This window comes from Acomys minous (assembly GCF_964271855.1).
Source record: "Acomys minous genome assembly, chromosome: 12".
In the NCBI taxonomy this organism is placed as follows: Eukaryota; Metazoa; Chordata; class Mammalia; order Rodentia; family Muridae; genus Acomys; species Acomys minous.
In genome coordinates, this window is record NC_140493.1 from 7,583,891 (window position 1) to 7,609,594 (window position 25,704).

General features: G+C 43.6%; 1 protein-coding gene and 1 long non-coding RNA gene across 2 annotated transcripts in view; one reads left to right on the forward strand and one right to left on the reverse strand.

Annotated features, from left to right (window-relative positions):
* LOC311580199 overlaps positions 1-15,335 on the reverse strand; it is a 24,026-nt gene extending 8,691 nt beyond the window's left edge. The window contains exons 1-2 of the long non-coding RNA XR_014773394.1: positions 15,155-15,335; positions 8,079-8,212 (exon numbers count right to left, since the gene is read on the reverse strand). This is a non-coding gene — a long non-coding RNA (uncharacterized lncRNA). The remainder of the gene's footprint in view (positions 1-8,078; positions 8,213-15,154) is intronic.
* The window catches only part of DBX2 (developing brain homeobox 2), a 34,006-nt gene continuing 22,640 nt past the window's right edge, over positions 14,339-25,704 (forward strand). Inside the window, 2 exon segments of the mRNA XM_084751532.1 lie at positions 14,339-14,622; positions 14,625-14,987. Coding sequence (XP_084607658.1) covers positions 14,472-14,622; positions 14,625-14,987 — 514 coding nt within the window. The 5' untranslated portion in view covers positions 14,339-14,471.

Genomic DNA, 25,704 nt, shown 5'->3' on the forward strand with positions numbered 1-25,704 from the left:
GAAGAATCCCAGGTCAAAGGCACAAAAAAACACTTTTTAAAAAATCATAGAAAAAAATTATCTAACCTAAAGAAGGAGATGCCTATCAAAGCATAAGAAATATAGAAAACACTAAAGAGACTGAACCAGAAAAGAAATCCCCCTCAGAGTGCGATAACCAAAAAGCTAAACATATAGAACAAAGAAAAAATATTAATAGCTATCAGGGAAAAAGACTAAGTAGCATGTAAAGGCAGACCTATGAGCGTCACAACTGATTTCTCAGTGGAGACTCTAACATCCAGAAGGGGATGGACAGAAAGGCTATAGACTCTGAGAAACCACAAATGCCAGCCCAGACCACTATACCCAGAAAAAAAATTGTATCACCATGGATGGAAAACAGATGTTCCGTAATAAAATCAAATTGAAATTATATCTACCTGCATTTCCAGCCCTACGAAAGGTGCTAGGAGAAAACCCCATCCTAAAGAAGTTATCCGTATCCAAGAAAATACAAAGAATAAATACTTGCAGACTAGTAAATTAAAACACACACACACACACACACACACACACACACACACACACACACACACACACACCCCACTCCATACCACACCACATCACCACCACCACTATGGAGCTGTAGAATTAATACAGAAAAAAATTGTCATCCTACAAAAAGCAATCTGCGTATTTAATTCAATCTCCATCAACATTCCAATGCATTTTTTCACAGATCTTAAGTGGGCAATCTTCAACTTCATATGGAATCATAAAGCCAAGGATAGCTCAAACAATTCTGCACAGCAAGCTATAGGACCTATCACAATCCCTGATCTCAAGATATATTACAGAGCTATAGTAATAAAAGCAAAAACAGACACTTTGATCAGTGGGATCAAATTGAAGATCCAGACATAAGTCCACAGAGCTGTGGAGGTCTATTTTTTTTTTTTATAAAGAAGCTACACTGATAAAAAGACAACATCTTCAACAAAGGAGCTGGTTCAACTGGATGTCTACATGTGGAAGAATGCAAATAGATCCCTACTTATCGCCCTGCACAAAACCCAACTTCAAATGGATCAAAGACCTCAACATACAACAAAATACTCTAATCTTGGTACAAGAGAAAGTGAAAATTAGCCTCATACTCATTGGTGGGGTGAAGAACTTCCTGAGTAGAACACTGTTATGATAGCACAGGCAGTAAGATCAACAATCAATAAACAGGGCATCACAAAGCTGGAAAGCTCTGTATGGCTAATGACTCCATCTCTTGGACAAAATTAAAAGTGGAAAAACTTTTTTTTTTAAACCAATTCACATCCAGTAGAAGGCTAGGATCCAAAACATATAAAGAACTAAAAAACAAAAACAAAAACAAAAACAAAACAACTAGGTATCAAGTAAGGCAATCCAAATGAAATTGCCACATAATTGGGGAGACTGAGCCCAACAGTCTGTCTCTTGTCACCAAATGAAGCTTCCAATACTGGGATTGGATTATATCTAATCGAGTTGTCTGTCAAAAGGCCCCACAGGAATCTCCAAACAACCCAGGCCATGGCCAAGACTGTGGATTGCTCTCCACAAAAATGGCAAGGCCCCATTGCTGAAGACAACACCTACACAACTCATTTAACACGGTGAAGTCAAGCTGGTGCCTACGTAGGCCATTCAAGCCTATGTGCTTGGTTAGTGTAACATGCAGAGGAAGGCCCTTTGCACCAAGTAAGAAATGTAAATACCAACCCAAGGCTCGGCAGCAAAAAGTATGAATTGTTACAGACAAGAGCAGCTGAGAGCTACCAGGTTATAGAGGAAACTATTGATCCCAAAAGTGTTTAGTTAGTTCATAATCTCATTTTAAGAAAGCAACAACAAGTCTCATTCATATTAGAGAAAAAGCCATTTTTTTCTAGACTAAAAGGGGAAAATGTAGTGTAAAGTTTTGTTATCATTAAAAACTCAGTTATGTTATGTAAACACGGTTTGGGTTTACTCCCGGGTGTGGGGTATGGGGCTGATTCAGATTGTTCACAGCAGCCAACCGTTTTCTTTGTGCAGGCTCTGAGAGAGCCTCTTTGCCATCTGTAGATAGTTTAATTATGAAGACTCTGGAAAGGGAATAAATGTCAGGTGCCTAAGAGAGAAAGAATGCTGCTGCTGCTGCTGCTGCTGCTGCTCCCTCTGCTGTTCCTAGTTGGTGTTGACACAGTTTGAAGAGAAGTTGGAGATTTCCTGAAATGAAGACAGGATTTGCTCCAAGGGACCTGACAACTTTAAGCAGCAGGAAGTAGCTAAGGTCAGTTATATCCCTTCTCTTCACTAACCTTCTTTCTCCTACCTGGTATTGGAAGAATGGAGAAGGAGAAAGAGGCATTAAGACAATCCAAATAAAATAGATTAAAAAAAAAAAGCAGCACTCTGATGAATGACCCTTTTACAGGAGGCTGCAAAGATCATCTTACATCTCAGATGTTTATATTACAATTAATAACAGCACAATTACAGTTATGAAGTAGCTAGGGAATAATTTTATGGTTGAGGTCACAACATGAGGAACTGCATTAAAGTGTTGTAGCATTAGGAAAGTTGAGAACTGCTGCTCTACAGCAGGAGGAAACTACCTAGATATCGAGAGCCTCCACCTAAGAACTGGTGTGCATAGGATTAGCTTTTGCATATTTTATTGTTTTTGCAGTAAATATAAGACAACATTCATCTGAAGGGACTATTTTGTAGACGTGATGAAGTTCATAATTCAACCAGCATCCCAGCTTTCTTCCAAAGTGGCATTTCAGGCCAGACTAGAACATTTGGTAAGATTTCCATCTGCATGAGAGGCACCTGTGACTGAGGACAGGCTAGCAAAAAGCCTTCTGCTCAGCGGCTTCCAGAGTCGCTTCCTCAAAAAAAAAACTCCCCAGGCACCTCCCACACACCACTTTGGGCCAAGAGGCAGGAGTGGAGAACTGGTTAGAATTGATCAACGAGCAAGCGATGCCAAGATAGCTGAATGGCCTAGAACAAAGCTGGGAAGACTCCCAGTTACAGAGAAGAATCAGCAAAGAGGGCTTGAAGGGCAAAGCGACGCACAGAAAGGCAAGCAGGGCCAGCCAGAAGGCGCATGTGCAGGAAAAGGAGGACAATCGGTGTAGGAGTCCTGCCAGGTCCGATCGGGAAACACTTACAAATGCCTTTCAGGGATGGGGCAGCTTGCTAGGATGTATTCCAGATGCAAGACTATTTGGGGGGGCAGGGGGGGGGAGCTGGAGGACATTTAGTGTAGATTATATAATTTAATGAGTGACTACTGACGCGGCTGAATGTTCTCAGTGTGCCGATGTACTTGTGTTTGAAATCTGCTTTCCCCTCTTTGGAGGGAGAAGAACTTGAGGCTTAGGAGCAGTCTGCCCACGGGTCTCAGCTGTACGCGTCGGGCTGTGAAGAGAGTCTACTGCTAGACGTTATTGGGTGTGTATCTCCATGAGTGGGTTTTGTGCATCAGCTAGATCTCCAGTGGGTGGCTGTAAAGGCTACGAAATGACTGTCTTCGTCATCTTTCTGTTGAGAACAGCATCCTCATAAGCTCAACTTAAACAAAACAAAACAAAACAAAACAAAGATGTCTGATTGTTAGAGCAGGTGTTCAGGCTAGTCAGGGACAAGCCAGGGCTATGAGAAGGCTCTGGTCTCCCCCAATCACACTTTCAAGTTAATTACAGGAACACGAAAGGGCGTCTTAAGACTATGTTACTGTTAATAGTTAGCCTTGTCAACTTGACACAACCTAGAGTCATCAGAGAAAGGAGTCTCAGTGTGAAGTTGCCTTAGGCATGCCTATGGGGAAATAATCTGAGCTAAGCTAATTGATGTGGGACTGCTCATCTTACTGTGGGCAGCACCATTCCCTGGGCTTGGGAGATCCTGGGCAGTGAGAGAGAGGATAAAGCAATCAAGAAGGCATGCTCTTGTTCTGCTCATGGACGTGAGTTGATCTGCTACTTTGAATTCCTGCCTTGACTTCCCTGCAATGATGGACTAAAACCTGAAATTGTGAGCTAATATATCCCCCGTCTTTCCCCATAAGGTCATTTTTTGTCAGGATGTTTTATCACAATAGAAATGAAGCTAGAGCAATTGTTGATGCCCAGATTTTGGTGAAATAGTTATAAACATGTGCTGCTGTAGACAGCACAAAAGACACACCTTCCAGGGAGTTCATGAACAGTGGGTCCCATCCCGTGATACCTACCTCTCACCTGTCCAAGTCCATTTACTGTACAAAACATTCTCAAAACATGTTCTGTGTAGCCCTGTTCCTAATCCAGGAGACTATAACATCCTGGCTGGATTTAGGAGAGATGGAGTCTTTCTACAGGCATGACTAGTAACTGGGCAGCCGCCAAAGCTAGACTGCTGGTGTGGTGCTCAGAAGGGGGGTTGGACTTGGGTATTTTAAGGGCAAATGCTCTTTTTGATGATAAGACTGGTTCAGAATTAAGCTATGGGCCCCACTGCAGAATCTATAGCAGTCTTCCTTCCTTCCTTCCTTCCTTTCTTTCTTTCTTTTTCTTTCTTTCTTTTGTATTTTTCAAGACAGGGTTTCTCTGTGTAGCTATGGCTGTCCTCTGCCTCCAGAGTGCTGGGATTAAAGGTATGGGAATAGCAATGTTTCTTAATCTGTAGGGCAAGACTCCTTTAAGACCATTGGAAATAGCCAGACGTGGTGGCACACACCTTGAATCCCACCACTCAAGGAGGCAAAGGAAGGTGGAGTTCTGTGAGTTCGAGACCAGCCTGGTCTACAAAGTGAGTCCAGGATACCCAGAGAAACCCTGACTTGAGAAAAAAAAACATTGGAAATATCAGATATTTACCTTAAGATTTACAACAGTAGTAAAATTACAGTTATAAAGTAGCAACAAAAGTAGCTTTATGGTTGAAGGTTACCACAACCTGAGGAACTATATTAAAGAGTCCCAGATGTAGGAAGGTTGAGAACCATGGGTCGATAGATGTTTGCATAAATGTGGGAATACATTTCTCTCCTATGTGGAAACCACTTACAATGTCCATTGTGCTTATGACAAATAGTACTCTGGTGTTAACCGAAGATAAAAATACCTCAAGTTCTGTAGTAGCTGCTTCTTGGTTATGACAGCTAACCAGCATTACAGTTTGTACAGCCTAGAGCTAAATAACATGCTAGTACAAGCCAGTTCCTTAAGCAGGTGGATTCCTAGCTATTCAGCACAGTGCAGATGCACAGCATTATACAGCAAGAATGCAAGAATGAAGAACACCTAAGGCAGCTCCACTCAGACAATAAAAGCGGTTGTTTTTTTTTTTTAAAGATATGATATCAAACGTGGTTTTTCTTAATTATATTCTTGTCAGAATTTAGGCAGACATCAGTTTAAATTCTCAATCAGATACTGTCCTGTGTATGCTGAAAATGCTTCGCTGGATACAAATATGTTGGTGGCAAGGTCCATACTTAACTGTTAAAACTCGAATGATTTGCATTTGGTTCGACGGAGGACCTACCAAGCTATGTGTAGTAAGCCTCTTCCAGGGTAGCCAGTGGCACTTGGAAAGGCTTCACTAGTGAATGGGTGGCCATGGCCAGAGCAGTGGGCTTGGAAGGCAACTTAGGCCAGGGCTATTTAAGGGTAGATGATCTTGCTTGGCGAATTGTCCGTAAGACTCTTTTTCACAATTAACTGAGCTGACAGCATGTGCATGGAAGAAATATGAAAATTCATATAGGAAACTGTTAGTTACAGCTATTTGGGGGAAATAGTCTGCAGCTGAAAAAAATATACGAATGCAGAGAAAATAGTTTAATGGATCAACAGCACTGTCTTACTCCCAACAATTATAAAATATGCTGTTTCATTGATCGCCGTTATAGCCCCATGGAATAGATTTAAACATAATAGTCTTAGGTGTACACACACACACACACACACACACTCACTTTCATATGCCATGGACTCTTTAAAACCACAATACATTATTACATCTGAAAACAAACAGCAAAATTTTTATAACATCACATATTTAATCAATGCTCAAACATATCCCCAATTCTTTCTTTTTACCATTAATTTGTTCCAACGAGGATCCGAGCCCACCTGTTTCATGTTCTCAAAGACCTCAGATGTCTCTTTGATCTGTGATTGTTCTCTTTCCTCCTTTCTCAGCATTTATCAAGAAATCAGTTATTTGCTGCCTATAATGTCCCACATTCTAGCTTTTGGGCACGGCCCCCCCTAGGAACGAATATGCTTTTCTACTCTATGCATTACTTGAAGAGGTGTTCTCAGATCCAAATACTATTTAAAGCTCTCAGCAAGACTGCATGAGAGGCTGGGATCCGGCTGGTTTAGGATAAGCTCTGTTGGATCCATTCTGTGCCATGCAGTGTCTATATTTAAGTGTCACCCCATGTCTGCATCCAAGGATGAAAGAAGAGACTCTCCAGCGCTTTGTCAAGCCCAAGCTTACTACCTACTTAGCCAAAAGTAAGTCACACAACTTCATTTAAAGTTAGAGTGGCAGGCCCTAGAGACAGAAAGGCCAGTAACTGGGCCTTTGTCAGCAAACACATAACATGTCATTGTCTTGGGAAATAAAGTCGACAAACATTCAAGTGTCAAGTGCCCGATTCATCTCTCTTCTTTGTAATGGCACGACACTAACTCTGTCATTACTTCTGCATTGTTATCTTATATACAGAGTCTTCTGTCAAGGGGTAATTACCCATTATCAATTGCTTGACTATGGTGAAGCACAGAATAATGTTCTAGTGTGTGTGTTAATGAATTAGTACCTTAGCACTCAACACTGCAAAGGAAGTAATACGTTTTGTTATTTATCATCATCATCATCATCATCATCATCATCATCATCATCATCATCATCCAGATATCATGAACTCACAGCTTTGTTTTTAACTCTTTGATGTATTTCAGATCACTGTAGTCAATGTTCCTTTTAATACACAGGTCATTCCATCTTACTGGTAGGAGATCCTGCATTTTGGCCCCTGTTCCATTTCAATGTGGTCCCCGACAGGTCTCCTTTTCTCTTCTATGACTTCCACGCTTACTGAGTCATCGAAGCAGACTCAGACACTTGTGTGTCTCATGCAATATGTATTTATGTGTTATGTGGCTCCTGAAGCCACAAGCTGAGGTTTTAAACCACAGGTATCATGTACAGATGACATTATAGTCTTGCGTACGTGGTGGACAGTGCACACAGTGGCTGTTTGTTTTAGGGTACTGACCTCTATTCCATTGCTATAGGAATGAATAGCACCATATCTTTGAACACTATGGTTTTTTTTTCCTCACTAATAATTTATATCTAGTCACCCCAGGCTGCCTCCCTAGGTCCAAGTGTTGACATATCATCAAAGCTTTTGCTAACAGTATCTGAACTGCAAACTGAGCAAAGTGACTTGTCAACAGTTTTCTGAGACTGAAGCATTGGGGTTTTCATCAACTGTGCTTTTTCTACCATAAGAAAGCTGGCTGGGAGTCTGTGGTGACTCAGTTTCTAGGGGAGATATTTCATGTAACGCTTTGACCTCAGATGTCTCTAACTGCCTGAAACCTTGGTCTGTCACTTACTCCCTTGACTGTACACTGCCTAGCCTTGTTGATTTTAATTTCTTTGTTTCTGAAATCTTAGCTCTTAAAAAATTATGCTTTGAAAAATCTCATAGATGTAGACAACACATCTTAATACCTCCCTTTCCCAACATGTACCCTTGACAGCTCCAGGACTTCCTTTTTCCCCCTTAAAGAAAAGTGACTCTCCCTCCCACAGTATCCATCAACTGCTATACCTCTTCTTCCAGGGCCGGGACGTACTTTTCAGCTCCATGCTGGAATTTTTAGTCAGCTTGGTCTCATGCAGAGAACCACAGTGGCTGTGAGTTCCACTTCACAGCTCTCCGCCCACCCAGTGACGCTTACGGTCTTTCTACCCCCTTCTTGCATGATGTCCTCTGAGCCTTGGGGTGGGGCCAGGGACTGTTGGTCCACACAATCCAGCTACAGTTAAACACTCACAGTTGCTAAGTCTCAACGTTCAGAACAGTTAGATGTCTCAGCGTTAACATCCGCCCAGCGAAAAGAAGCTTCTTTGCCAAGGTTGGGAACAGTGCAGATCTCAGGTATTTAAAAAGCAGCCGGACAATGTGTCCCTGTAGAAAAGCAATAGAAGGTTCTTATACCTTGGGCTGATTTGTCCCTAGCTGCAGGTTTTGACAATCTTAGCTCTTGGTGATCGTAACCACTTATTTAATAATCATTCTTATGATGGCGTTCCGGATACACAAAGCATGTGTCCTACAGAGGTCACTGGGGCACACTCCCACAGGGGCAGTGGGGGGACCACTGCCTCCCCAAGGCGTGTTCATTCTCCCCTATCTTCTCTCCCCAGTCTACACTGTAAGAGTCATATCTTCAGGGACACACAGTGTTATCTAGGTCCCTTTTAAAACACAGCTCGCTAGAAGAAGTAACTCACTATGGATAGCTTATCACTTCTTCAATGTGCTGGTCCTTTTGGAGAAGATAATAATTGCTTGCTGGGGGAAAAAAAAACCTACTGCAAACTCACGTCCTTAAGCTTTAGCGAGGCTTCTCTCACTTCTTTCTCCTCCTTACTCACGCTAACTCTACTCTCTTGCCTCTATCCTCAACAAATAACCTCATTTTGTACCTCATGTTAACCATGGCTGTAGTTGGATCCCACCAAAAGTGGCATTCCTGAGCAAGATGTTTTAAAGCAAAACAGGGCAACAGCTTTATGGGTGAGGGATAAATGCATTATTACCAACTAGGAAATGGGTCCTAAGGAAGGCAAACCCACTATCCTGAGTGTTCAATACAGTTTGAATAACAACCCACCCCCCCAACTCACTGGTTTAACACAATAATCATTTGCTATTTTTCATGAGTTTGGGTCCACTGGTTTGGTCTGTTACTCTGGGCTGCGCTGACTCATGAAGCTATCATTGGTTGGGATCTTGAGATAACTCAGCTTTTCTCTCATCTCCTTCTACCAGAAAGCACAGGAATCTGGGAGAGGAAGGAGAGGCCCCCCCAACCCCAGTGCTTTTTCAAGACTCCACTTCTCATCCTGGTGAGGAAAACAAATCATTTGACTGGGCCCCGATGCAGAACAGAACAGAATGAAAAATGTAGAGCAAAAACCAACCCCATTCATTTAGACTATAATGGAAACCAATCCACTATACAGAGGAAACACCAGGAACAGGTGGCTTTCAGCCACAGCTCTCAGCAAAAGCCTCCTCTTCTCTACAGCTTGTTCACCAAGGAGATAGTACCATAAGGCACAGACAAGCCTTCCAGAATCCATCTATGCTCCCCCAGTTTCTCTCATGAGAGGACAAGGTGTGTTTCTTCCTCCTCAGTTTAAACTTGAAGTATGGATGCTGCTTTTCCTAAGCCTTTAAGGACAAGGGTCTTGCTTCACCAAATACCCCAACTCTGCTCTGCTTTAGCTCCCTTCAGAATAACTTCTTTCCCCTCATCCTAGATTCTTGTCTCCTCTTTCTGCTACAAACTTCCCTGTTGTGGATCTGAGCTGCCATCCTGAGATCAGCAGCTGTGGTCACATGCACGCACGCACGCACGCACGCACGAGGGATCCTCACAATATTGGACCTCCTCACATCCCCTCATGGAGAGGACGTAGAGCTCATGAACCCACAAGGTAAGATCTGAGGTGTTCTTGAAGTGGTACTACTGAGTGCCTTACAAGTAGCATGAACCCGCCCCCCCCACTCCTCACCCCGCTTTTCCTTGAGTTGTCAGCAAGGAAGCAGTCTTCTCTTGAACAACTCATGATTCTATGGGTATCTCCTTACCCACCACCTTGAAAGTAAACCCACCACCACCCCAAGCAAACTCATTGGTTTACGCAGCTGTGCTTGGACCGAACCATTTCTCTGGCTGGTGGTGGTCCCCTGCCCGTGCTGAGTAGATGACTGTTTGCATCTTCCTGGAAGCACTTAATACAATATTCCGTTTAGCTTTTTTCCCTGTTTGCGCTATCTTACACCTTTTTCCTTTTTGTTAACCCTCAACGGACTGCTCTCTTCCTCTTTAAAAAGTTCTTGCTTTAATTCTCTAGGGATCAAGCTGCTCTTTGTGGTTTGAGGGTGCCTAAATTCCCTAAGTTTTGTCAGTGCTACTCAGAGTTATTTTCTGTGCAGGTCCTGAGCCATAGGTACAGATGCTTGTTGGTCTTCTGTGGACATGGAGGGTCTCAGGCTAATTCTGCCCTTGGCATCACCGTTCCCTAGGGACTCGTGGCGGTCCCCAGATAGATCTCCACATCTGAAAGTGAGTGAAGAGCCTATGCGTTGTTAGAAGTGGACAAGAGGGCAACAAAATAAATCACATCTACCTGAATTTTGTCAGCCATAACTTAGCTTGTAAGAGAGATAAGATGCATCGTGTCTGCTTGTCTTTTTGATAAAGGAAAGCGCTAAGCATACAGTCCTTCTTTACAAAGGCCCCTCAGCCTTCTTTGCTGTACATCCTCAATGATACCATTGTCTGTCTCTAACTTTCTGACTTAGTCTACTTGATTTTTTTTTTTTTTACAACAGAACAACACACTGGGTGTTTTGTTTTGTTTTGTTTTGTTTTGTTTTGTTTTGTTTTGTTTTGAGACCGGGTTTCTCCACGTAGTCTCAGCTCTCCTGGACTCACTTTGTAGACCATGCTGGCCTCAAATTCACAAAGATCCGCCTGCCTCTGCTTCCCTGAGTGCTGGGATTACAGGTGTGCACCGTTACGCCCCGATCACTGGGTACTTTGTAAAGGAAAGAAATATATTTCTCAGAGTGCTGGAGGCTAGGGAGGCCTAATAGCAAGGTCCTAGCATGTTGCCAAAGCCTCATGCACCACCGATGGGCAGAGAGGCAAAGAGAGGGTGAGGGATATATATAGAGAGAATCTGAAGCCTCCAGTCTTTTCATAATGAGTATTCACCCACCCACGAAAGTAGAGTTCTCATGGCCTTATTGTTTGTCCTGCAGTAGTTTCTATCTTCAAGTCCTTGTTGTTATCAGGTTTGCTCATAGTTGGTTTTTTGTTTGTTTTGTTTTGTTTTTGCTTTTGTTTGTTTTCCTTTAAATGTTGGCATTCCCTGGCATTTTCTTCTTGATTAATTTCTCTTTTCACCACACAAGACTTCCCAGCTGCCACATTTTATATCACTTGTGCAATGTAAACTTGATCCCCATCCTGCAGGTCCCCATGCCACCAAGAGAGTTGTCTCTGAGTCATCAAACAAACAAAAAAGCAGAAGCAACCTTACCAATCCCTTTGACCTCCATAATCAAACTTTCTTGGCTGTGACACTGATGGGTATCAGGCCAGACCATCTGTCCTGTGGGAGCTGGCCTGAAAGTTGTAGGGCCCTTAGCAGAAGAATCCCTCACCTCTTTTTTACAAAATGTCAGGAGACATTCTTGTCACATTTTCTGCCAGTCCCCTAAATCTTAAAAAATTACCAAATGTCCTCTGGGGATGGGCAACTGGTCATGCTTCATAGCTATGTCACCATCTAGTCGTAGACCTTTGCAACACTTGTCTCTTCTGTTTCTTCTTCTCGTTGCCGATTTCTATTAAATTCCCTTCCATTTTGTATCTAGATTTCTCCAACCGTGGTGAGCACATTGGCTGACTCAGCTGTCAGTTTTGACTCAGACCGTCCTTGTTTAGTTCACTAAAGAAAAAGGAAGGCCTGCTTTTCATCCTCACTTGCACAAAGAAATAGCCAGGTGACAATCCGGCGTGTCACCTCGGCTCCTGAAGAGGGAGACAATCAAACTAAACGCTTAAGAGCAAGGCTGTGGAGAAAGAGGAAATAGAAGGATCCAGTGGGTCCTGGAAAACTACAGGCGAGTCCGGGCCCTGGGGTCCTCCGCAAACTATGGCAACAGCCAAGGAAAAAATAGGCAGTAAACCTCGAACCCCTACCCAGACTAGACGATGGACAGGACATTCTCCACTGTTGAGTGGAGAAGGAGATCTGACTTTCACACAAACTCTGGTGGCCCATATTTGAACATGTCCCTTGGATGGAGATGCCTGGTGGCACTCAGAGGAAAGATAATAAGTCACTAAGGAGAGACTTGATACCCTATGAGCATATACGGGGGGGGGGGGGGAGGTTCCCCTCAGACACAGACATAGGGGAGGGGAGGGGAGTAGGGGGGAAGTGGGAGGAAGGGAGGAATGGGAGGATACATGGGATGGGCTAACAACTGAGATGTAATATGAATAAATTAATTAAAAAAAAAAAGAGCAAGGCTGTGGAATCCTCACCTGGAATTTTGCTCAGCCTCAGGCTAATTCTGTCTCTCTATCACCCCTGCATCAACAGGATAAAGGACAGCGCCAGCCCAATGGTACCCTGTAGATGTTTTAAATGAGCTAGCATGGGTAAAGTGTTTGTACCATGCCTGGCTGCAAACACCGGGAAGCGATGGAGGATATGATGTAGAAATGACAGTGACCATCTAATCTCTCTTCCACCACTCATCTCAATAATCACAACCCCAGATGTTCCCTTCAGATACGACTTGTAGCCATTTTGGAGACTCAGTTCTGGGAAGACTTCCAGAAGGTTCCATCTCTCATAGTCCCTCAGGTGTGAAGTCCTTCCTGTGACATTGCTTTTCTTGAGCCACCAGGCTGAGAGTTCTTCCAGGGCAAGGACTAAATCATCTCTACATATTCCTAGAACCACTTCCACCCTTAAAACACACTGAATGCTCAATAAAGGTCTGTTGGCTAGATCAGTAAGTGAATGTATATTGATGGTATATATCAGCCTTGCAAATAGTTTTGTTCACATTTCCATTGTGATGAAACTGTCTATGGTGTTAGAAAACAATGGCAACTTTATGAATTTGGCCGTTGAAGGTGATCTTTGACAAGGGACCTTTATAGCTGAGCATGGTGGCACATGCCTTTAATCCCAGCCCTTGGGAGGCAGAGGCAGGCTGAACGATTTAAGTTCAAGGCCAGCCTGGTCTACAAAATGAGTCCAGGACAGCCATGGCTACACAGAGAAACCCTGCCTCCAACAAAACAAAACAAGAACCAGATCTTTATAAAGTATTGTATATATTTGGTGTCAGTAAAGTATAAAGTAACCAACTCACCAAAAGACCAATTGAAACAACAGCAACAACCTAGTGCTTGTTGGGTATGTGTGTGTATCTGCATGCCTTGGCATTGGTGTGGAAGTGAGTCGGAACCGTGTGGGTTTCAGAGTTCAAACTTAGGCCATCAGGCTGGATGGAAACTGCCTTTACCCACTGAACCATCTTGATGACCCCCCCAAAAGATGAAATCTTAAAAGGAAAGTCAGCTTTCTAACCTGGCAACTCAAGATAGGCTTTTAAGTAATTTGAAGCCAAGACCAAATTATTTTTAGGGCAAGGAATAAAACCATACATGTGACTCCAAACTTTGCAGAAACTCTAATAAAGTCTTATCCTAAATAAATCCATCTAAATTAGGGAATGGGAGTGTTAATTGGAGTCACAGTTTTAACACTCCATTGATAGTTTCCAAAATGAGAGGCTTTTGAAGCCTTGTGGTCAAAAGCCTCCCCTCCCCCCTCCACAAACTGTTAAACAAAAATACTTAGGCAGAAAAGAGCAGTGAAAGTTTAAATAATGTAACATTTTTGTCTCTATCTCTTTCTTTAGAGAAGCAGCCCACTGACTGGTTAGGAAATAAGATCTTCTAAAAAAAATATTTTAGTTTTAGTTAAATGTCCCTTTGTGGGTTTGTGAATTTTTGTGTGGGGTTACCCCACATCCCCGATGCCGGAAGAGGGCGTCCAATCCTCAGGAGCGGGAGTTACTGGGGTTTGTGAGCTGGGTGCTGGGAACCGAACTCTGGTCCTCTGTTAAGAGCAGTAAACATTGTTAACCTTGTTAACCGCTGAGCCATCTCTTCAGCCCGAGCTTTGCTTCTTTAGATCGAAACTGATTATATCATCTCTTCAATCCTGAAGGTGTAGCCACCCCTCTCCAGAATCCTTAAAACGGATCTTATTAAAAGATAACCCGAATTGAAACACTGGAAACGAATTTTGCAAAAGATCCAAGAAATACACATTTTCTTACTTCTTAAAACAGAGGCACCCATGTAACCTGTTTCCCCCTAAGGACAACTGCATTTCAGCGACCCAGTTCGTGTCTTCTGGAAGTTCATGATAACCAATACCAGTCAGCCCAGGGCTCCAGCACCAGGGTCATGGCTTGGCAGGCAGAGTGGCAGCGCCCCTTTTCCGTCCCCTCCACGCCCACCTCCTCAGCAAGAGTCCCCTCCCCTTGCTGGAGCGGGACTCTCATTGCCTTCATTGTTGGTCGCATCTGTCACTTTGTGGACAGGATGACATGAATGGATGGGCCGGACACACCTTCCGTCCCAGTAGTGAAAACCCTGCCCGGATCTGCAGACTGCTCCCGGACGCAGCCAGAGGCGCCGCTGAGGGCTAGGGACGCACCCGGCGGCCCAGATCATCCTGCCTGCGCCCTGTCCCTGCGCACTCGCTCCTCCCCGGGCAGCGGGCACGCACCATGCTGCCCAGCGCTGTGGCGGCCCAGGCCGGAGCCTACTGGGACGTGGTGGCGTCCTCGGCACTCCTCGGCCTCCCTGCGCCAGGCTTTGGCAGCCTGGGCAAGAGTTTCCTGATCGAGAACTTGCTGCGCGCAGGAGCAGGGCCCACGCACGCGCCCCCGCCTCCGCGCCCCGCGCCGGGTCCCGAGTGTCCACAGCTGCGGTCGCTGCCTGCCAGCCCAGTGCCGCTCAAGCTGTGCCCGGCAGGGCCCTATGGTGGTGCACGGTGGGCTTTCCAGATGCCCCCTGGCCGGGCTCCAGGGGAGCGAGACAGTGCCTTCCAGCCCTCAGCCCCAGGTGAGCTTTGGCCAAGGGGACCCTCGGCTCAGGAGAACCTTAACCCAGGGGGAAACTCAGCCCAGGGGAGCCTCGACCCTGGGAAACCTCAGTCTTGGGGAGCCTCAGTCCAGGGAGCCTCCGCCCGAGGAGAGCCTTGTTGCCCCAGCACTAAGTAAAGTTGTCACCTGTGAGCCGCGCAGAGCGCCGGGCGGTCCACTGCAGCGGGCTAAACTGGAGTGCAAATGCCATTTGTGGACATGAGATCCTTTTTCTCTCCATCCCATCCCACCCTCCTTCTTCCTGGCTTCCTTCTTTAACAGGTGCCTGGGCGGTTTGATCTCAGCGGGAGAAACTGAGGTGCGGCGGCGGGGGGAGGGGGGTTGACATTTCTAGCTGACAGGCTCCTGTCCCCAGTGCTAGCACCGCATTTCTGGAAAGTCGGTTGGCAGGAAGGTATTACGGGCTTAGCTGCCTGGAGACCTTGCTGCTGCCATGGTCGGGTCTGGTGGTCTGAAAGAGTTGTGCGAACTCCTGGCTTCCCTTAACTTTCACAGTTTGCATCTCACGAGGTGTAAAGAAACCAAGGCCCACACTTGCATCCTGCTGAGCTAGATGATAAACAGCCGCTTTTGGCAACTAAAGTAGGAAGTTCACCTATAAACAGAAATTTACCGGGAAAAAAAATGCACTTTGCGTTTATTTGTATTTTTACCGAAGAAAATCTAACTGCTAGCAGGGTTGGGAGCAAAGCTTCGGGCAGCTAAAATAAATGAAGGTAAAGCTGAAACCAGCTATCAACAAAGTCGCCAAGCGATTGAGAAACTGAGATCCAATTGGATTATTATAAATTTTTTTTTTAACTGCGTCCTTAGATGATCTTAACTCATTCTTTTAATCCCGGTGGGTTTGCCCAGAATGACTAACACGCCATTCAGCAGTTTCCATTGTCCCAGCAAACTGCCAGATCAAATTTATTGCTAATGGCTTTATAGAATTTAGCGTGTTTAGAACCTGTCCTGGTCTTTCACTTGAAATAACTACTAACAGAATGGAACAAATGAAATTATTAACACCGGTCTCATTCACAGAGTATAAAAGCTTAAATACTGGGCAAGCCTTTCCCACCCTGGGAGGGGAGCAGGCTCGAGTTGAGGCAAGGTCTATGCGCCTTGGAAATGTTTATATGCCTAGAAAATGTGAACACTGTTCTTTTTGAAATATTATGAAATTAGAAATGTGTGAGATAGGTCCGCGTGACCATGAATAAAAGACACAACATCACACAAATAGTATTTTCGAGATTATCTGGTGATTTCCGTGATTTGGTGGTTTGGAACTGGGTCCGTAGAAGTCATTTTTTAAAAGGAGTCTTAAGCTGCTGGCGATTGACTTTCAGGCATGCAAAATCACTTAGTTGTAACTTTTGTTGACTTTTCAATGGTTAAACAAAGTACAAATTGACATGGACAGCTCAGGAGCCCACAAAATAATTTCATATACATGCTCAGTTCACTCTAAGTATTTCAATTAATGGAGAAAAGGCTTCCAACATTATTTATTTTACAAGAACATATTCATTCTGGTATGACGTACTCAAGTGTCCAAATGTAAAAATAAAATAACGTTTAGGTAATTAAGAGGGCATGGTTTGTGTATGTTTTGTCAAATGTTTTATTTGACCCTCACGGAGGAGTCCATTTCCCCCCTAGGTTAATTTTCATTTGAACAAGCAAATCTTTGTTTCAAACGCTTTTTGTGTGTGTGTGTGAAGAAAGCACCCACCTTTTGAAGCTAGGAAAAAAAAATCTAAAGAGAGGGGGAAGCCTCCCTGCAAATCCATGGCTACAAATATGCTGCTTAAAATCAGATTTACACTCATGTGTGTTTATAATCTAGAAGATAGTGCTTGCTGGCTTCTGAACACGGCCTCCACTTTAAACTTCCATGCCCTGTTTTAGTAAATGCAGGAAGCCTTTCTTCCAGCAGTTGTGAGGTTGTAAAGTGACAGTAGCTTTTTGAGTCATCTAGAGATCAGGTGAGGCCATGGGGCTGACCTCACGGTCTTGTATATGCTGTGCCAAGGTACAACCCAGCCTGTGACTGACATCTGAATGCTTCTTAGAAGAGCTATTCCCTTTTCCAAAGCTAGCAGTAGGTCTCTCTTGGAAATAACCAGTGAGGAATCATTGTTGTTTTGTTGTTTGTTTGGTTTGGTTTTGATCAGTGATGGAGATTGAACTGGTGCCTTTTGCGTGGTAGGCAAGCATCCTACAATTGACTCCAATCTGAAACCTTTAAGAATTAGTTCTGAGTCTTTGCCTTATACATTGGCTTGGGAAGGAATCATAAAATGTGATTTAAATAACTTTAGCAAATTGACTAGACTTATTTTTTGTCAACCTTAGTTTGTTGACCAGTCTAAATGAACTACTGAGAAATTACCACAGTCACTTTATGTAGATCACACTGTCCAAAATCGACGACCTGTTCCCCTGTTTGCTTCCACTTTACTATTTTGGTTATGTACTATTAATCATACTGTATATCGCATTCACTCAGCAAAGCTTGAAGTCTGTCACGTGGCCAGCTCTGTTTGGGCAGTTGGCACAGTCACTGAAGAGGCAGGGACTGTTTCTGCCCTGCGGAGTTACAGTCCGTGCTCTCAGTTACCGGTCATTTTCACAATGACTAGCTTCTTTAATCCTCATAGTAGCGTAGAAGGTAGCTGTTGGCATGGCAATCGTTTTCTATAATAAAATTATTTCACTTGCTAATTTTGTTCGTGCCCTAAGTGCTCCTTTAAATGTGTACAGACTCCCAAATGAGAAAAAAAATGCCCCCAATTTTCAGTCAGCTACCTTGGCTTAGTCTTGCATAGTCTGTGAGAAGCCAATGAGGGATAAAGGGACCTCATAGAGTCGGACCAAGAGAGCAAACCAGGAAAGAAGTATTAGCCGAGAAAGGGCTCCACCCCAGGTCAGGGGTGAAAGTAAAGCTTCATTGCTTAGCCCCCAAGAATCTGCAAATTTGAATACTTGGTATGTGTGTGTGGTGGTGGGGGGGTTGGAGGCTCTAAGCAATACAGTTACCTCAAGCAGTTGAAGTTTAAAACTCTCAATACCAAAGGGCATTTCTGAAGGCTTGAAGGAGACACATTTACTGATAGCACACAGTGAATAGAGTTACTTCTACTTTTTATCTGACAGAAAGATGTCTCCATCCTAGTATAGTTTATTAGTGGAGATCAGGGGGCTTTGTGAGTGAAATTCTAAATATTAAAGATATTTAGAATATCATCGCCTCAAAGCTTTTATGTGTGTGTGTGTGTGTGTGTGTGTGTGTGTGTGTGTGTGTGTGTGTTTTATTTGGCTTACTCTTCCAAAGGGACCAGAGTCCATCTTGGTGGGGAGGCATGACAACACGCAGGCATAGTGGCCAGTGAGGGAGGCTGAGAGATCCCATTTCAACCCCAAACACCAAGCAGAGGTAACAAACTGAAAGCAGAGCAAGCTTATGAGTTCTCAAAGCCACTCATACCCTCCCGAGTGATACGCTTCCTCCAGCAAAGATGTGCCCGCTAAGCCTTCCCAAACAGCCCCACCAACTGGGGACCAAGTTGTCAAATATCTGAGGCTGTAGGGGACATCGCTTACTTACACCGCCACACCTCTCTGATACAGCATTATACATCGTCCGCTTCTTTAAAATGATGCAACAGTGCATCTTTCTGCTTCTTGACTGGTCCCTCGTGCTCACATTGGCATACTCACTTAGCTATTCTATCTATTTTACAGATGAGACAAGTAGGCTTATAAGACAGTTCAGATTGTTAATTCCAATGGCAAAATGTTGAAAACGATTTAGTTGTCCTTAGTTTTGCCTCTTGTGTTCATATTCTTAATATTCTCACCATTTGAAAAACACTGTGTGTATCAGAATATTTATGTCTATTTATATTTTAAAAAGGGGCCCTGAAATTTACAAAAGAAAAAAATATGAATTTATCTTAGGTATGAGAATGTCTCGTGACTTTTCCTATTGGTGGTGTGCCATCACTTCTCTTCAAATTTAAGTGCTACAAATAACTGCATTTTAATGACATTGGCTTAAAAATATTTAGAAAGCACATCCGGGAGGCAGAGGCAGGCGGATCTGCTGTGAGTTCGAGGCCAGCCTGGTCTACAAAGGGAGTGCAGGACAGCCAAGGCTACACAGTGAAACCCTGTCTTGAAAAACAAAACAAAACAAAATATTTAGAAAGTATTTGATACAAAAGTACTTTACTATTTATTAAATCCATTTAATAGTACAAGGGATGGGCTAACAATTGAGATGGAATATGAATAAATTAATAAAAAAAGAAGAAAATCCATTTAATAGGATTGTGCGTTTGAAAGGATGAGAAAGCAAATTTTTATCCTGGGTTAAGGGAGCTAAACATTCTTTAAGTTGTCTTAATGTAGATGTTGTATTGTGTAGCCCAGAAAAGCAAGTTTTTGGTGCCTGTTTTTTTTTTCCTGTCACTCATCTGGGGTTGCTTTTTACTGTCAACATTCAACATGTTGTCTGACTGTGTCCTCTATCTTCCTGTCGGGAGAACTGTTGGCCTATTAGTTCTTAACTTTGTCTTCCCTGCTTGCACTTAGGCCTTGCATTCAGGGTGGCATTTTCTTCTCCCTTCATTGAGATACAACTGACAGGGTGGCTCTATAAAGCTGTTTTAAGCGCTTGGTGAAGCGTGGTTCGGAAGTCTTTAAAGTCTGACTCTGACCACAGCTCATCGTGTTTATTGACGTTGAGCAGAACCAGGGCAGTGAGAGCATGGGATTCAGAACGGGACGGTGATGGCCTCATGAGAACAGCTCTTTGCTCTGGCGTCACCTCTGCCATCCTTTCCTGGGAATAACATCCATAATCTTATTATATGCACATGTTTTGTAACCTGCTTAGCACATCTTCGCAGTTGACATATACATGATGTACATAACTTACGAAAAATTCTGAGCAAATTTTTGTTCTGTAGCCCCCAAGTTAATCAATACCTTCAGATTCAAGGAGTAGCCGTTATCACGAACAGCATTAGCAGGCTCTTTATTATTGTGGCTGGAGAAAGACATAGGCCTTATAAAATAGCATCTGACCCGGAAACAGTTCTTGTGTGTTTGAGTTGCCTCCAACCTCAGCACCTGCTCACTTCCTGTCAATGGACCAGAGCTTCTTTACTCCAACAAGGCAATCTTAATGGAAACTTGTATGGGAGCCATTGCTATTTTGTAACACAGCAGAGATAAATGCAGCAGACAAGTTTTAGTTCTCCCTTTCAGGTACTTCCTGCTTCAGTGACTTCAGGGGTTAAGAGGTACAGTGGTTTAAATGCCCAGAACTGTGTGCATATTACTTAAAACACAAGAAGAGTGAAGAAGGTTCATGGCTGCACCAGGTAAGGATGCTCTATGTGCTGGGCAACTTGAGGAGATAGATGATGAAGGGTGGTCCGTCTTTCCCTGGATGCTAGGATTTACTTGGGCCCTGTGTGTTCCTGGGCTGTGGTATGTCATCCCCTCTTCTTTAGGTGTTTGTGTTGGATGCCCTTGTCTTTGTGCCCAGTGTGCTGCCTCTCCCTCTCACATGCTCACCAGAAGGCACCTCTGTTAAAAATGTCTGTACTTAACCAAGTAGAAACCATGGCGACTTGTCGGTAAAGGCCCACTGTCGGTGCATAGCTTCTGTCTGTACCCAAGGAAAATTTTTCTTAAACTATTTAAACAAACATGCGCCTCTTTTCAAGTGTGTAGTATTTTATTGGTTCTGCCACCCATCTTTTTAACTAGCAAACTTGCCTTGTTGACATTGCCTACGACTTTAGAATATCCATATTATTCCTTTTGATTTCACAACATAGCCCTGGCTTGGAACTCTTTCTGTGTTACCGAGAATTTTTCTATTTTGTACCAATTTCTATCTTTGAGCGCATGCTCCTCCTGCCTCAGCCTCACAGGTGCTGAGGTTGCAGGTGTACACCGCCAAGCTTAGGCTACCCAACTCCTCTTCATCTTCTCCTCCTCCTTCTCTTTTTAAGTTTTGATTACCCACTCCTCAAGTTTTCTCTGACTCATACTCCCTCCGGCCCCTGCCTATGTATACACATAACAAAGTAGACAATGTTTAAGTTACTACAATCAAGGTTTTACTCAAACTTGGCACCTGGCATCTGTCAGGAGTAAAAAGGCAGAGTCCAAATGGAAACAATATGATTTTTATCTAAGAATGCTTGTTAGAATCCTCATTTGAAACTTTGTTGGATCATTCTTCTGTTTTAAATACCCTGAGTAAGAAATTGGATTTTTGCCTTAACATATAACATGCTTACTGGGCCCGTGTATATTTTATTCCAAAGAACTTTATTTTACTTACAGTAATGTTTCCACTTTTAATGGAATCTCCACCTTTCATTCTTTTTAGCCTCCAGCCAGTACTTAACTTGGCAATGCTGAGCGATTCATCACTTTATATAAAGTTACCACAACTCATTTCCTTTTTAATAGCATTATTCCTTTTTGTCAACTGGCTATTAGTTGTGAATATATTAGGGCCATATTTTTGTGAGTTGTGTGACCAGTAAACTTAAGGCACTAAAATTCTTTCTGAAGTCAAAGATCAAAAAGCTGCTATGAGTTTTCAGACCTTTGTTTCAGAACTACAGCATCTAGGAAAAAGAAAGGAGAAAAAGAAGAAAGAAAAGAAGGCAATGAGTATGATCCTTTTGTGTTTATTGCCGAATATTTAACAGCTTTCTTGTTTATAAATAATCCTGAGAGGGTGGGACTTTCTGTTTTCTGTTATATGTGCGGGCGCCCTTGGCATACTTAATCCTGTTGATTCTGAGCAACCATTGGAAATAGAATCGATGATATATTTTTGCAAATCCTATTGAAGTCTTCAAATTTCTTGTTCTTTAAAACTTGACACCTTGGATGCTTTCTAAATTAAAATATGCACTGGAGTAAGTTTCTTTTTCTTCAAGCTCATGTAGCTTTGCCGGAGAATAAAGCCTTGACTGCCGGCAGGTTTCTAGAGGACTACCTCAAACTGGATTGAGTCACATCCACCTACTCTGATGTTACACTGAGTCTGAAATCCGGAAGGCTTTCTGACCTCGAAAGGATGGGCAGCGTCACACTATGCATTTCCGTGTTTCCTATCGGTGCATTGCATTACAGATCAAAGCCCAGTGGTTGTGGTCCATACCTCCTGACTCACATAGCCCAACATGGTTACTTTCTGGCCCATCAAAGTTTCCCAACCCTTCATTCAAAGCATAAATGGCCAAGTTGGGGATATTTATAAAGGATGATATCAGTGTCTGAGCCTTAAGCAACTGCCTGTGATTTTAAGGTCAGATTCAAGTGCTTCGTGTCACAGGTTGTGTGGTTCAGAGTGGTTCAAGATGGCCTCGCTTCAAAATGAGAACAGAGGTTAGCATCACTGTTTAGCTTACAAGCATGTGCCTCAAAAGCTCCTTGGTAAGAGACAGGAAAAGAGATGAAGGGAGTTTCCTCTATCTTATCAGCCCCATCAGGGGATGGCTCAGCAGTTAAGAGCACTGTCTGTTCTTCCAGAGGACCCGGGTTCAAGTCCCAGCACCCACATGGCAGTTCTCAACTGTCTGTAGCTCCAAGAGCTGACACCCTCACACAGACACACATGCAAGCTACACACCAAAATTAATTAGTTAATTACATAAAATTAATTAATTTATTTTTAAAAAAGAATCCACACTGGCATCTTGTAGATTAAACACACACACACACACACACACACACACACACACACACACACACACACACTTTCTGTGGGTTGACTGAGCTCAGCTGAGTGTTCCTCACTTAGGACGTCCTGAGGCTGTGGCTGGGTGCTTAGGCTCTGCGAGCTGCACGGCCAAGGTACTGCCCACATAGCTGGCAGTCGATATTGGCTGGTGCCTGGGTGCTCAGCTGGAGCTCTTCATCCAGATTTGGATTCTTTAATGTCTTGACCTTTTTATTGCATGATGTCTGGGCTCTAAATGGGAGAATTCAGAAAACAAGCCCACGTGGTTTTGGACCTCTGGACACGCTGGAGCCTCTAACCAAACATGACGGCGTGTCTTGGAGGTCATAAAATGTGGCCCTGCCAACATCTTGATTGAGAAAGTGGCCAAGAGCATTTTCTTATGTTCCAGAGAAGATCAAACAGCCTCCACTTCTCCGTAGCAGGGAGGCCATCAGATCACTGTAGCCATTTAAAATCTGCCAAAGGGGAAGAGTACGAGCCGTGTTGGACCAAGCCTCTGGACTAGACCTATGTAAGAAGTGACCACAGTGTTAAATAGCTTGAGCTCAGCGAGACGCCATAGACGTGATGCTCTCGGGAGCACAGATGCTGTTGTTTCATAGTGTTCTTCTCTGTAGCGCCTACTTTACAGTGTAAAGAGCAAGACGCTTCCTCAAATTCATCTAATTTTCTTGGAGCTGTGTGATGGGTCATGACAAGACAGCAGAATCAGTGGCCATGGACCTCCCAGGATGGTCACAAGGATCTAGTGTGCTACAGCTTGAGGGAAAGGCAGGAAATTGACTTGCCGATGGATCTTGGATCACGATGTTGGTGCAGGGATTTAAATGTATACTTAATAGTGCCTGTTGCCACAGTGTGGTGTCACCGGACTGGGCATTTGGGACCCTTGCCACACTGAGCCACCACTGCCCAGTGAGATTTTTTCAAATGTAGCTCTAGTCCCATCACCAAGCTAGTCGGGGGGGGGGGGGGAAACACAAATTATCCCACTGACTGGAGGTAGAATAAAAATACTTGCTTTGGGATTAAGGCCTCTGTCTCAGCAGCTACTGGGAACTGTTCTCAGCTCTACTTTGTGCTGTTCCTTCCTTCAGCCTTGTCCCAGCAGCTGGACTGGTGTCCCTCACCTGCTTGACGCCCCCCACCCCCACCCCGTTCCTTTGTACACATGACCTTTCCTATGCTGTCGCTCTCTTCTTTTGTCCTTCTGAGTGCTTTCCAATGGATTTTCAAACTTCCAAAGACGTTTTTCTTGCTTAAAGGCAACCTTAGCCAAGCCCTCCTAACTATAGTTTCCTTCTTCTCTTTCTCTCATTTGTACATTCCAGAGCACAGAGATGGCAGATGTGTAGGAGGCACTGGGTCTAGCTGCTTGATTAAATATTTCAGCAGAAGTCTGAGCTGTACTGCTTCCTTCCTCATGTTGTCTCAGTACCGCCCCCCCCCACTTTTACACATGACCCAGTTGGGGGAGAGGCTAACATCTATTGAGCGCTACCGTCTACTAGGCATTGTTGTGTATTCTTTTCAGTGATGTCATCCTGGCTAGACATTATATCACCTATGGAGTTTTTGAACCAGGGCTCTATCTAAGGAACCTCTTATAGACCAGGTCTCATTTAGCCTTGTTGCTATGGAGCCCAGGCATCAGTGTTTTTGTACTGTAGTATCCCAGATGATTCTAATGTGTGTTCAGAGCTGAGAATCTTTGGTGGGGGAAACTGTATGAAATTCTTAACCTTTATCTTCTTGGGGGGATGCATCAGGTTTAATAGAGCAAAAGTGATTTGGGATACTGGAATTTTAGACCTCTTTCCTTTTATTTTTTTTTAAACTAGGAGATTCAGTTCTCTAAGTTTACCCCAAACCCCAAAAACAAAAAGCAAATTCTTCAAGGAATGGGAAGTTTCCCTTTTGTCTTTGTAGACCTAGCAGGCAGTGCAGAACTTGGCACTTGATAGAACGTAGCTCATGTTTGGCATGGGTTTAAAGGCCAGGGTCAAGCAAGTAGCATTTCATTGGGATTATCTTCTCATGAGCTGTCCTTACACATGAAGAGCTGTCATTTCTGCCTGTCAAAAACTTGAAGCAAAACCCAAGATGCTCACTTCTGTTGTTTCCTGAGGACCGGAAAGGTAAAGGGACAGACTTCCTTGTTTCCTGGCGAAGTTTGCAACTGGAATCACACAAATGGATTGCTTCAAACTGACTGTGTGACAACACACGGAGCCTGATTGCTCCAGAGAGAGGATTTCCTCCCTTTAAAGTCTTTCGGCCCACAGTAGGCTAGACAGTCTCTTCAACTGTGTACTATTTTCAAGTCGAAGTTTACATTGCTTTATATTCTAAGTGCCCGAGAACCTGGCACTTGAAGGATATCATTTTTAAAAAATAGTTAGAGATTATTTAATTCCTCATTATGCTTTTCCTACAAGTTTTTGTTTGGTTGCTTTTATATTTTGGCTTAGGAGGTGAGATCCGCCCCGGCCCAGCCCCTTTCCTCTCAAATGTCCTCGCACATTGTGGTGCACCCATGGGAGCTGTTCCAAGCTCTCACTGGTGAGCTTCTGTATCCATTCTCTGAGACATCATCTCAAGCCAGTCGGTACCACATCTTGTAGGAACTGCTTCCACCCTGTTTAGATTCACGTTGTTACGTTCCATCAGTAAAGAAGAAGGAAATAACAAAAAAAAAAGCTATTAAAAATGTAATGTTCTAGAGACACTACAAGTTTGAAAGTTCGTTTTCTGCAGCAGGCTTATAGCTGTCTTGGGCTGAGGGAGACTTGCTGACAGAGCCATGTACATAATATTCATTAATTAAAATGCAATGTACAGCTTCATCATTAGGTCAGCTGTAAGCGCTTAGTTCTAAGTAGTCGATGTTGCTGTGAGTTTG